The sequence below is a fragment of the Nipponia nippon genome, unplaced genomic scaffold (assembly GCF_047370975.1).
Source record: "Nipponia nippon isolate SJK-2023a ecotype South Korea unplaced genomic scaffold, ASM4737097v1 scaffold_3, whole genome shotgun sequence".
In the NCBI taxonomy this organism is placed as follows: Eukaryota; Metazoa; Chordata; class Aves; order Pelecaniformes; family Threskiornithidae; genus Nipponia; species Nipponia nippon.
The window spans coordinates 53,457,031-53,470,808 of NW_028262347.1; the positions used below are offsets into that span (position 1 = coordinate 53,457,031).

General features: G+C 38.0%; 1 protein-coding gene across 3 annotated transcripts in view; it reads left to right on the forward strand.

Annotated features, from left to right (window-relative positions):
* Positions 1 to 13,778, forward strand: part of NR1H4 (nuclear receptor subfamily 1 group H member 4) — a 41,615-nt gene that overhangs the window by 24,467 nt on the left and 3,370 nt on the right. For all 3 annotated transcript variants that reach the window (XM_009463950.2, XM_087766235.1, XM_087766234.1), the window contains 4 exons: positions 1,369 to 1,502; positions 2,019 to 2,117; positions 3,696 to 3,795; positions 5,643 to 5,789. In XM_009463950.2, coding sequence (XP_009462225.1) covers positions 1,369 to 1,502; positions 2,019 to 2,117; positions 3,696 to 3,795; positions 5,643 to 5,789 — 480 coding nt within the window. The remainder of the gene's footprint in view (positions 1 to 1,368; positions 1,503 to 2,018; positions 2,118 to 3,695; positions 3,796 to 5,642; positions 5,790 to 13,778) is intronic.

The following is a 13,778-nucleotide window of genomic DNA, read 5'->3' on the forward strand; positions in this document are numbered from 1 at the left end:
TCTACGATGCTGTGTGGCAGCACAAATTACATGGCTCGATACCAATTATTATCTCCATCATTTCTATTCCCCCCTTTCAAGGTATTATTTGCAGGTCTTATTTTAATCATGTAAATTTCCTCTTCTCTCAGAGGTTCAGGTAGGTTATTTTATATAGTGCTTAAACAGGAAATTAAAAACATTCACAACGAAATTCACTGTTTTCATGGTATCTTCCTCCACTATCATATACTCACTGAATGTGCCTCTTTTCCTTCTCTGCATTTTCAAAGGTGAAGAATGGGAAGGATACTTGAAAGAAATTAAAAAAAAAAAAAAAGGCAAGAAAGAAAGAAAGAAAGAAAGAAAGAAAGAAAAAGTCCTGTGCTGATAGGTTTATTTTTAGATGAATATTTAGCTGTTTACTTTTTCATTTGTGCTTTCTGGCTGTCTTCCACAGGTTGTGTACGGTACCTATTGTCTCTTTCTTTTGTTAGCACAAGCAAATTGCTAGTTTTTATGACATCCACACAAGGATGCTCCCTGGTTCAAGGTACTGAAATGTAGTCTAGAACCAAAAAAAAAAACCCACAAATGCAAAAATCCTTTCATTAGGGCAAGTGAACCTCTGTAGTAAAACCAGGGCTTTATTCAGTCCTCTAATATAATGAAATGCAAAATAGCAAGACCAACCAGGTAACATTTTAAATAAATACATTTTTCAGGTACATTTGCCAGCCTGAGTTACTTCTGAGCCCACATTTTCAGCTGTTGGTCTGTATAGTGACACTGTAATGGCTAAAGCCCTGGAGTCGTCTCTTCTGAGAGGGCGTTCTGTGCGAAGATTCTGCACTACAGCCATAATATTGCTTAAAGATTATTGAAAACATTCACTGTTCTTTGTGTAAGAACAGCTGTACCTTTGTTACTGTTTTGGATTGGATGAGGAGCACACTTTTGATGACAGTCTTTCAATTGTCTCCATTTATTGCACTCTGGTTCAGGTATTGGAGCACATGAAGGGGTTTTCTTCTGGCTGAAACTAAACCAAAGACACACTCCAGAGCACTCATGTCACTAATGGGTCTTCTGTCTGTAAGACCAGATTAGAGCTGGTCCAAAGCAAGACTCCTGACATGCACACTGTGTGGATGCTGGGTCACCAGAACCGTTTTGCTCTGCAGATGGGCTCCTTCTGGGCTAGACTACTCAGTGTGTGCTTAGTATGTCTCATTAGTCTCACATCCAAAGATATGATGTTCAGGAAATGACCTGCACAGGTAAGTGGGTTTGTTAGTGTAAAGGGCATTCATGGGCATGTTTATGCACCTATTGAGTGTCTGAGGCATATGTAAATCCAATTGCTATCTGCTGCATTATGTGTTCTAGGTCTGTTAACAGAAATACAATGCAAGTCAAAAAGGCTACGGAAAAATGTGAAACAGCCCCCAGATCAGACAGTCAATGAAGATAACGAAGGCCATGACATGAAACAAGTGACATCTACAACTAAAATATATAGGGTAAGAAAATTCTTGTAATAGTTCGTACGGTAGTGGTGATGTTTGAGCTAAATGTGGGTAGTACAGTGAATACGGAGTACTTGCAATCTCTCTGGAGCTGTCTATATTAATTAAAACTCCATCTCCCACCAAGTCAAGAAAATACCTTGAGTATAGAAGCAGTTCTGATATTTTTAGTCAAAACTCAGTAAAGCATCCATAAAATCCATATTCTGTGATACATATGTCAGGTATATATCACATACGGTGAGGTGTGATATTAAAGTTTGAGCATACCTAGTTATTTGCTAAACATTTCCTTATTTCTAGTAACAAACCACACAAACTCACGCAGTTTAGAAGCATTATACACCTCTCTTCTGTACATTACTATAGAAATCTCAGTGACAAGCAAACCTCTTGTCTGCTTGATCTCCAAGTACGAGAAATAGATATATAGCTTTTGCCTAAAGCAAGACATGCTAGATCATTTCTATGACTGCATTTCATGATGGGCTTTTTTTTTTGTCAGTATAGGAGAAAGTAGAATTTACCCCAGAACAGCAGAACCTTCTTGATTACATCATGGATTCATACAGTAAACAACAAATACCACAGGAGGTGTCAAAAAAGCTAGTAAGTACATTGATTAATTCATTTTTGAGATGAGGATGACAAAGCTGAGGATTACACAGCAGAAAATATTTGTACTCAGCATAATTAGGTGTAGTAAGTAGTAGAGCAAACTATGGGTAAAAGCTTACAGTTAAAACATGCTGCAAGGGGGGCAGAATCTCTCCCATTCAGTCAACAGATAGACCACATCTTTGTTTATCAAACTTAAATGCCAAGAAAAAGCTTTCAACTCTGGAAATACACTTTTATGCTCAAATCTAACCTTTGCTGATTGGAGCTTTGTTTTTTGCATTGTCAGTATAGGCAGTGATTTGAGTTTGACTTGCAGTCAAGCTTCCTTTCTATAAAGATACCAGCCTGGAATCTTGAAAATATTTCATTTTTTGGAACCCCAATTCCCAACATTTTCCAGGTTTGGATTTTTGTTTCATCCCCTCTTCTTCCCTTTTCCTCTCTACCTTCTAGAAATTCCATTTTCCCTTTAAGAGCTCCCAGTTTTCATGGTAGGATGGAAAAAGGTTGGGAAACAGGGAGAAGAGGAAAAAAGAGTTTAAGAGAGATATAATTTTTTTTACAAAACTGTCATGTTCAATCTTAAAAAAAAAAAACAAAACCAAAACAACTGCAGAAAATTATTTCCTAAGTCATCAACTTTGAAAACTAATCATGGAATCATAGAATACCAGGTTGGAAGGGACCTCAAGGATCAGCTGGTCCAACCTTTCTAGCACAATCTAGATGAGATGGCCCAGCACCATGTCCAGCTGAGTCTTAAACGTGTTCAGTGGAGCGGAGTCAACCACTTCCCTGGGGAGATTATTCCAATGATTGACTGTTCTCATTGTGAAAAATTTACCTCTCGTGTCCAATCGGAATCTCCCTGGGAGTAACTTGTACCCATTACCCCTAGTCCTCACCATTTGACTCCTTGTAAAAAGGGAGTCTCCATCTTCTTTGTAGCTCCCCTTTAAGTACTGGTACATGGTGATGAGATCACCTCTAAGTCTCCTTTTCTCAAGGCTGAACAAACCCAGCTCTCTCAGCCTATCCTCATACGGCAGGCTTCCCAGACCCTTGATCATCTTGGTGGCCCTTCTCTGGACCCCCTGCAGCCTGTCCACATCTTTTTTATATAACAGGGACCAGAACTAAAAGGAAGAGACTTGCAGGGGGAGGGCTGAATAACCCATAACTAACTTGTGGAATTTATCTCCATGGGAGGTTGAGGAGGTCAAAACCAAAAATATAGTAAAAAAAGAAATAGACAAATTCATAGATAACAAGGCTTTTGGTTATGGTACACGTAGAACTTCTAGCTCAGGAAGTGCCTAAATCATTGATTGCTAGACATGACACTGAAAGTGAGAGAGATATTCCAGAGGAAAGGACACTGTCTACTTCTTTTACTTCTTATGTTGCCTTCCAAAATACCTGTTTTTGACAACCATTGGAGACAAATTATAGGGTTAGATGGACGTCTTGCCTGATCCAGTCTAATAATTCTTGTATTTTATGCTCTTAAATGTGAAGTGACAATGAATATTAACAGATTTTTTTTGTTTGTTTGAATTTTAACAGTTACATGAGGAATTCAGTGCTGAAGGAAATTTTCTGATTTTAACAGAAATGGCTACCAGTCATGTGCAGGTTCTTGTGGAATTCACTAAAAAACTACCAGGTATATCCAGTGTGTTGTGGAAAATTTTGTTAGTGCAAAACTTACATGCCTTTCAGTTGCCATTTGGTAATTGTTGTGTATATTTTGAAGACTACATAAAAATGCCTCCTCCTCTGACACATATACGTTCTTCAGACTCTGTCTAAAGAAAGTTTTGTGCTCTGAGGAATAATACATTGAATAATTCAAACTCTGCCACTCTGAGATGTGTCACGCTTTACCTATTGACAAACAAAATGCTCAGAGAAGGGGTTGTGTCTCTAGAGAGATTTTATTTTCCTGTATCATTGCAATGCCAAATAGTCTGCCTCTAAATTACCTCTAAGATTTGCCAGACTCTGCTTCACTGGCTTTGCTGCCTTTCTAGCAAAGCCTCTAGGTCATGGCACCCACTGAATTGTGAGTCCTAAACAAGAACTTTCGCTAGTTGGTGGCACCAATCTTTGTGGTCCTTGCAGCATATGTTATGGACAAGCACTGAAAACCTGAGTTTATCATTGGTATTTTTTTACCTCCCAAGTTGATGTTATTTCAAGAGTGAACACTGGGCATGGTACAGGTTCCTTGTAAGACAAGTAATGCTTAGCTGTATGAAAACATTATTTTCCTGGTATTCCCATGATACTGACCCTTTCTCTGTGTGTTATGGGCTTGCTTCAAAGCCTAGCACTGCAGTTGTAACTATATTTTTTTATGCTAACTGGAATACTGGCTTGCAAGAAATGAACAGAGCACTAATTAAGCAAAGGGGTACAGCAATGTCAGCAGAAAGATGCTAATACTGCTCCTTAATGGACCGAAAGAAAAAATTTGCTACGTGCCACTCTGGCTGAACGCAACAACTGCTCAAGCACAGGGTTATGTGTGCACATCCACACCTAACAGGAAGTGAAGCTATGAGCTGGAAACTTGATGGTTGTTTCATAAGAGGGAAAAAATCCCCTACCAGACTTATGCAATCCAAGTGGTCTTATGCTGAGGAAAAGGCAAAGGGGTCTTAAAGTCAGAAGTACAGAAAAAGATACAGGTTCTGCTGTTCAGTTAGTTGAGAAAGACGAAGGGAGGAGCTTTGTAATTGAATAATCTCATATTTTCAGTGTTGACTTAGAGTACATCTGGCACAATCTATCACCTTTTTGTTTCATTCTCTACATTATCTTTTTCTGTGCTTCCCTACAGAATCATGGGGTGGGTATGAGGCAGGTTCCTGCATTGGCAAGTATGAGGAGAGTTTGCCATGATCTTCAGCTCCCCGTTCTTCTTCAGAGGAGCACCTCTGTATTCACACAAGTTACCAAATTCTTTCTGATTTCTTCAGTGGGTTTTAGAGTCCTTCCCTTCCAAAAAGAGAAACACATATTTAAAACACAGCGAGAAAGCCTCTATGTAAAGCCACATCTTAGTCCAAATGCAAGGTGAAATACTTAAAATTAGATGCTTCAAATGCTGATTTTTGCCATCAGAGCACGGAAAGAGCTGAAAGCAGCATGGCAGAGGGAGAGTCACAGAGAGCTCTGGTGGAAAAATGGCAGATGATGTTAGGCAGTGCCATCAGGCTAGACAAAATCTCCACTATTGGTTGTGCTACGCCACTAAATTTTGCTTATCATGTTCCTCTTGAAGTACCATGGACACTGAAACACAAGTCTAATTCTCAGGCTTCAATGAGAATCAAATCTGTGTAATTTTCTGGAATCTATGTTTCAATTGCTGCAGCACTTGGCAACCCTGCTGACATCAACATCAAGGTTATGCAGATGTGTAGCACCTCATGTGCAAGAATTTCAAGACAGAAAGTAGCAGGGACTTTTCTGTTGCTGCCTTACTTAGCTCTGACATCTCCCCAGGCTTCCAAACCCTTGATCATGAAGATCAGATTGCTTTGCTGAAAGGCTCAGCAGTAGAAGCCATGTTCCTCCGTTCAGCTGAGATCTTCAGTAGGAAACTTCCTACAGGACATACTGTCCTTTTAGAAGAAAGAATTCGCAACAGTGGTAAGTATCTTGTCTAATGAGGAAAAAAACAACCACCACCATTGCACTTCTGTGTCAGTATTTTGCCCTTGAAAAGCTAGTAAAATTGTTTATTAGCTATTAAAGCTAGTAAAATTGTTCTTTATATTAACTAGAACAAATCTTAACTCAGCCTTGAGTCTAAAGGTCATAAGGTAAAGGTTTATTTATAGATACATTCCAAGTATTATGAATGACACTGTAGCAAACAAACCTGGTGCAAGTCTCAAATTATAAGAATCAAAGAACAACAAAGTACTACCATTTCAAATAATTCATATAAAATATCAATATTTATGCTTTCAAATGCAATCACTATAAGAAAGAAAAAATGTTAGGATGTTACTGGAGATGACTGTAGGGAAACACATATTCTTAGGGTCAATTTGGTAAAATTAAATCACACTGCACAAGGTGCATAGAATAATTATAAACATGGCATGTTCTCAGTATGTTTTCTGCTTCTTGAAGTCCATCAAAGGTTCAGTGGCTATGACAAATTCTATCGGTTCTAGACATAAATCTTAATAATTATGAAAAGCCAAACAGGGCTGGATATTGTTTGTTCCTTAAAGCACAAAAAGTTGTGTTTTGCATTGTTATGTATTCTTTGTACTCCGCTGATGCAATACTGAATGTTTTGCCCTTTTCTGTATTGACCAGCAAACTTTATCTACCCCTCAGCTACCTATTGTTCAAAATCCAAATGTAATAAAAATTCTGAATCAAAGAGTCTGTCTACAGTCAGAGAGAGTGCTTTGGCTCAGGCTTCCAGCCTTCCTTTTTAATGGTCAGAAGGAGAAGAGATTGGATAACATTTAACCTCAATACTAGTCATAGAAATGGGCTTGAACGCAGTTCTGAAACTCTTAAAATCAGTAATGTGAAGGTACTACTGATGTAAGCAAAATTAGGTGAATACTTACATATCTGAAACCCTGAAAAGAAGTTAGGAAACATGAGAATAGCTCACTGGCTGAAGATATGTATTTAATTTGGTTTAGCACACTCAGTTCTAGGTTTATATTTCATAGTTTTTAATATTCCTTTCGTTTTGATTTATTATAAGAGGCTATTGTTTGATGGACTGGAAATTGTGACTTTGAGTGTGATATGGATGGCTTCTGGTCCAGGTTCTGCAGGCAGAGAAGTATGCCAAGAAAGCCAGAGATATTTCCTGGAAACTGTAATGAGTTGTCATGGATCCAAATGTATTCATTAAGAGACTTTTCTACTAGAATATAACCTAATTTTTTTTATTAAAATAGGTCTTGGAGAAATGAATCCATATGAACACATGATTACTGAAAGCTTCTGCTCCTCTAATCTATACAGTCAATATCAACCTTCTTGTTCAAGGTGTTAACTGTTCATAAAAAGCAGAAGCAGGAAATACTTTGATACTTTGAGCATTACATAAGCTATTATGTCATAGCAATAATTTTTTCCTTACTCATAATTTTAAAATACCCTGTTAATTATCTGCAACTATTGAGTCCAGATGAAATGCAATACCATTTTTTGCAAGCTAGTACTAGACTTAAAGATAGCATTTCATACCATAATGTGACTAGCTGGAATATGACATTGTATCCTGCAGTAATATTATTTACCTGTCATTAAATAAATTTAAAAAATAACATTTTGTGTAGAGGAAAGTTTGAAGACAAGTAATGACTTCAAATGTGGTATTATTTATTCCAAAGGAAGATTTCCTGCAATTCTTTTTTTCTGGGAGAAGAAAAAGACCAAGGTAAATTAAAAATGAGTTCTGGATCAGAACAAAACCTAGGCTGAATAGTTTGCAAGAAATGAAACATGATAACTTTTTTAGTGTGTCTGTGTATATATATATATACACACACACACACACATATATATATCTTACTGCTCTTAGAAAAGGCTCTCAAAAATATTTTCCCTTAAGCCAGGATCAAGTTGGGGACATAAGAGGAAATACTGCTGCTAGAATTGCTCCCTCCCTGTATTACAGGAGAATAATGTATTATCCAGCTTACGTGCTGCTGGCTGCATTCTTTCCTTCCATTAATAGCCAGAATACAGGACAAAATACCCCTTTCTATGTATTTTATTTCTCCACTCTGTGCAAACTCAAGCCTACTTAAACACATTTTCCTTGGCTGCACTTAATGGGGCTGTGACAGCAAACAACAAAAGCAGCTTGTAAATCTTTGCATTTGTAGCAGTGTTAACTTAATTGCTGCTACCAATGCTATTTAACTGTTAGTGCTACTGCATAGACCCAGAAGTCACTCAAAATTTCCAGAGTCTCTCATTTTGGACTGACATTTCTGCATGCTAGAGGTTATCTGTCCATGTCCCCTGCATGAAAAGGCTTAAATGTGTTTTTTAAATGCCCCTCTGCCTATGTTTTCAGTACCGGTAACTGCCTGTCAGTTAGTGGTATCACTTCATTTGCACCAAAAATGCAAGCAGATTGGTTTATAAGAGGAAGGATTTTTACTAGGTAGGTTTGACTCTCTCATGCCTCGCAGGTGTATTTCTCAGTGTTCACTGAATTTTCATAGGAATCCTGTTTGTCATCACACAAGCTACCAGAGTTTTTTGTTTTGACTTTAAGAGCTCGCATTGGCACAATTTTTCGGCACATTTTGTCTTAGTTTATGGCAAATTCCAGAATTACACATTTAGGCAAATTGAATAATTGTTGGAAATACCTACTACTGAAACATCTTATTTTTGTGGTTTAAATCACGGTCATTTTCAGGTGTCACGAGTTTAAACAAAATGAAAGAAAGGCATCCCAATTCTTCTGTTATCATTGCTTACACATACAGCTTTCAAAAATATTAACTATGCAGTTCACACCCCTGCACGTCATAGGACTCAGCACCAGGGCTCTAGGTTGAATAATAGCCTGTACTAAATGTGATATTAGGATAGAAACTTAAGCAGCGTCTTCCAGCCTTAACCAGTAAGGACACATGCTACGAAAAACTGCAGCTGGCCATTATCATGTTATAGCCTTGTCCAAGAGATAAAACCCAAATCAAATAAAGAAGAAAACCCATGAAAATTACATATAAATTTGGAGATAGCGAGTTTTTTTTTGCATACACCTCACTGAAAAACAAGACTAAATGCAGCAAACTGAAACACCCTGCAAAGACAATAGAGAGCAGCAGAGGAAACGCAGTGATAGCTGAGTTGAGAGTTTAAAAATTAAATTTGTAGTTAATGAATGATGAAGCAGCATCAGGATTATTCATGGCTCCTAGTGAGGTTCCAAACACTCTCAGGGCATCAACCATAAATTATTGCTGTTAGTCAGAACTTCTGTCCACATATTTTTAGGTGCAGACAATTGTCTGAATGTCACAGAAGTCCTATTGTCAAGCCTTGATGCCTGTATCCATAAAATCGGGGGTGGGGATCCTGCCTAAAAGTCACAAGCTGTCCAGACTTCTGTCACCTGCCAGCATGTCAACTTGGAAGCTACTCTCATCTATTAATATTTATGCCTTCCCCAGTCTGTTTGTATGGAAAGGATTTTTTTTTTTTTCTGATAAAAAAGCCAGAGATCTGGTGGTGATGACCTTTCAGCATTAGCAGCCTTCATTTTTATTCTGATGTTGATGAGGTGTATTTTTATTTCTTAGCTTGAGCATATTGCTTAAGTCCTGGTGCATCTCAGTGACTGCTTTTGTTTGTGCCCTTATGGTCTTTCTCCATAAGGTGTTATGGGAATTCTTTCATTAGCTGCTCCTGAGACAGAAATCCTCTCCTACTCACTCTAATATTGAGACTTAATGAGAAATACAGACATTTTATTTAATGTTAATGAGAGCTTGTGCCACTTACTCATTTTATTTGATGCTTCACTATGCATACACAAAGTTGTGACTGATTCATTCTGTGAAAGGCTGACATCCTAGTAATCTAAAGCTTAATTTCTTTCTGTTATTTTGAAAGCAAACTCTCCCCATTATCTAGCTGTACAATATTTTTAAAAACAGTGTTGAAATACTGAATGTTTTCTCAGTGAGCATTTATAGCTTGTTTTTCTAAGGACACCTGCTTTCAGCGGTCATGAAGAGCTGCGGATTTTTATTTCATCATTTTATTCTACAGAGATGTTCTACTAATTTCAGTATCATCAGGGAATAAGATACTATCCGATACAGACAGAAATGGAAAAATCTGGATCCAAATTTTCAGTTGGCAGCAGGACACCCGACATTGTGAAATATCCTGTTGTCTTCCTAGATAGGTTACAGGTGCTGAAGTACATTGAGATCCAAGGAAAAAAAAGAAATAGCCACAATTTCAAAGCCCTGGCAAAAGGCCACGTTTTGCCCTTGAATGTAGGATACAAAGTTCCATTGATTTGGAGAAGAGACTCTAGTAACCAAGGGCAAAATTTGGCATTGGAACAATGGATACCTAATAACTTTTGCTGCCTTTGGCTTTTATTATTTGATTATTAGTACTGAGTAACGGTGGTGCTTCAAAACCCCATTGTGCTGGAGTTTGTGCAGAGAAACAAAACAAAATTATCTTCACTGCTGAGTCCAAATAATCTAATCTAAGAGAGAGCAACCTGGCCAGTATCTAGTCCCTTGTTTCTAAACATACCTGCAAATCTGCAAAACACATACCTGTGTCTACCCCTCCAAATGGCCATATGCACCCACACGGAAGGAGACACCATCCTGTGACTCAACTCAATACTGGCACACTGCCCAAAATATTTAGAAATTAGGACCGCTTTAAATTACAGAGTGTAGGAAAGAGCTTTTCTGTTTGTATGTGGTACTGCACAAACTACCTCACTGAGTTAGCCAGTGCCATGTTCTTGAATGACAAATAAAATTGATAAAAGTGTTTATATCATATCTACAGAGTTAATTTATACCCATGAAACAAGAACAGATGTCAGAGGACCCAATCTTTTTTCTTCTGCGTAAGTCTGCTTCTCCAGGCCAAAAACTTATTTAAATAGACTCAATGTATGAAGACTAGCTCAAGGCAGTGCAGATGCTGCTGCTGTGTGCCAGACCACATTTCCCTCCTGACTGCAGGCACTCAGGCCACTGCCAAAGGATGGTATGTGGCAATGTCATTTGCGTCCTCCTTGCAGGTTTGGTTGGTTTGATGGTTTGGGATTTTTTTTTGGTTTGGTGTTTTTTGTTTTTGTTTTTTAACTAAGGTTTCTTTGCTTGTAATGGTGGCTTCACAGTAGTCCTATTGATTGCTTTTGAGAAGATGTTTTTTTGCTATCCTGCTTGTGAGTTCTCTTTGGCACATGCTAACCTCTCATTTAAGTCGGCCATTTAACCTCTACAAGATGATGATAGAGGTCACATGAACATGCTCTGGTGTATCTTCTCTACTGGCTACATTTTCCCCTTTTCGGCTCTCAGCACCAACATGGTGAATTTGGTCAGTGGTTAAAGGGCCACTGATGCATTTGAACAGGTTAGAAGGCAGAGCTCATAAGCAGCATGGAAAGCAGTTCCAGTAGATGAAACACTGTGAAAGATAAGATGAAATTTTGTGAGTAATTAATATATTTTATTTTCATAAAACAGCTACTAATATACCCTAGGTTTAATATCCACTGACACCCCCATGTTTACCAAGAAAAAAAGATCTCTTTATTCATATTAATCACATAATGCTAGTTACTGCTTATTAGTACTTACTCTCAAGCTTTCCTCTTGCAATAGATTAATCTATTCAGTTTTAATCAACAGCCAAAATAGAAAAGAGAATACTGGTCTCAAAAAGCTGGCAATACTGACTCGATATCACAGTAAAAACACCTATTCCAGGATCATGTTAACCAGATAATTATTTATGGCCTGAAACTGCAAACCTTATGAAAGCAACAGTTACCTTCAGAGAGAAATCATAGGAACAAAACCCTAAAAAAGGCAAGGTCTAAAACAATGCTGTGTCTTAAGCTACAGATAGGAATGAAATTGTGCAAAAAGTAAGGGGTGCTGAATGAATAACACTCATGGGTTTAAATCTGCTCCAGTCTAATGCCACAAAGCCATGCTCAGTAAAGCCAGTATTTCCTGTTCACTACCCTGGGGTTTACAGCCAGTCATCCAGTAACATAGCGAAATCAGTCAAATGAATTGCGGTATCTTCCGCAGATGATAGAGTTGGGCTGGTGGTCAGGAAGAAATCTGTGCAGTTCAGAACGACGCACAATGAAACACAAAGGAGAGGCATGTTCTTATTGCCGTAATGCTGCATGAAACAAAGTTTTTGAAACCTTTTTGAAAAAAAGTTAAGAAGGAGGCACCATTAACACTGCCCAGGAAGCTCTGCCTATCTGACACAGTACTATGCAGCGCTCTTGTCTGATCTAAATAAAGAGGGCTAGAGGGAGCTAACTTTTCAGTTCTCACTGAGGCCAGAAGTACATTGTAACTTTATCTATTGGATTTTTTTCACTTTGGAGTATGATTTGTAACAATGACATTTGAAAAGTCATATAATTCATTTCTCCTCTAGCCTTTCCAGTTACGAGCACCTAATCGCCTTTAATTCTTTTTCTGATAACCTGAATTGAAGTGACAATATCTTGTACAGTAGATAAGAAAAAAAAAAAAGCAAGAACTATAAACATCTGTTTCCTGCTTTTTTGCTTTCTGATGGAGTTTATTAAATCCAAACTGAAGCATTTCAATCCCATTAGAAAACAGCCCCCTCTTGTGATGGAACAGCGGTTTGTGTAACGTGCATACAGGATGATGAAATAACTGGGAAAACCAGCACAGATGGGATGAGGGCAAAACGAGTAACCAAGAAAAAATTCCATTATCCTAGTCTCAAAATTTCTCATTTTGCATGGTTTCATTCATAATTCTCTTGTGACATATATCTACTTAAAGATTTCAAAGTTCTGTTCTCTTTAGTAAAAGCAGCAAATCATTGCTGAAACAGCCCTTTTTGCTACCTTTCACCTCTTCTGGTTTTTTTTATTTCTCTGTTTGGAGTACAGTAGTGCAGAGAAGCTCTCTGTCGTAATTTCATTTGCTTCCACATCTATACTCAGTTTTTACTTCACCCATCCATGCTTTAGTTTCTTAATGTTAGATTATAAGCATCCTGGGGCAAGGATTGTTTTACTGCATGCTTATACAGTGCCTGGACCAGTGAGGACCTGAATTAGTTATTCCACACCCTGTTGACCAGCATCATTCTTATCCCACTTCTGCTATATTGACGGTAGGACTCAAGGAGCCTTGTGGTCAGCAAAACAGTGAATTCATCCAGCTGAAAACTAACGTGACCGTAAAAAAAAAGGAGAAAAAAAAACAAATTATGAATATGAGAACCAAATGATGGGAGTCTTAGTCACAGCCTACTTCCTCCCATTTCCTGTCTGCTGCCAAGATGATGGTGCCCAGCGGCGCGATACCTTGCACAGAGACTTCTAAAAATATCCAGTTTGTCTTGGACTTTTTTCATGTCATTGCTGAACTACTCACTTCCACGAAAGGAATTTGCTTGCTCTGCTTTGGGGCTCAGCTAGACTTATTTTTTTTTCCTGTTTCTAGATTCACGCGAACTTTAAGACTTTGGTGTGTCATATGGATGTGTTCCTTACATATGTCATAGTGTAAGGAACTTTGACATTTAAAATTGCCCAAGAGAGAGACAGGTGGTTCCCCAAAAGTTAGCAATAACAAGTGTTCAAAATTTTAAATAGTTAATGCTGATGACTAATGACATAAACCTCGCAGAATATTAGATGCTATGACTATTGTTTGCTCTATATAAAGTTCCAGCTGTGTTACTAACTTCCACAGGATGAGCTGACTCGCATCATATATATTTGCTTAATTGACTTAGACTCTTCTCAATAGTGTTGAACTTGTTACAGAAACAAGATTTGTGGCTTGTAATCTGAAGTGACCACAAGTTGCTCATGTCACACGTCACGTCACATGAGACACATCATCCAGCCAC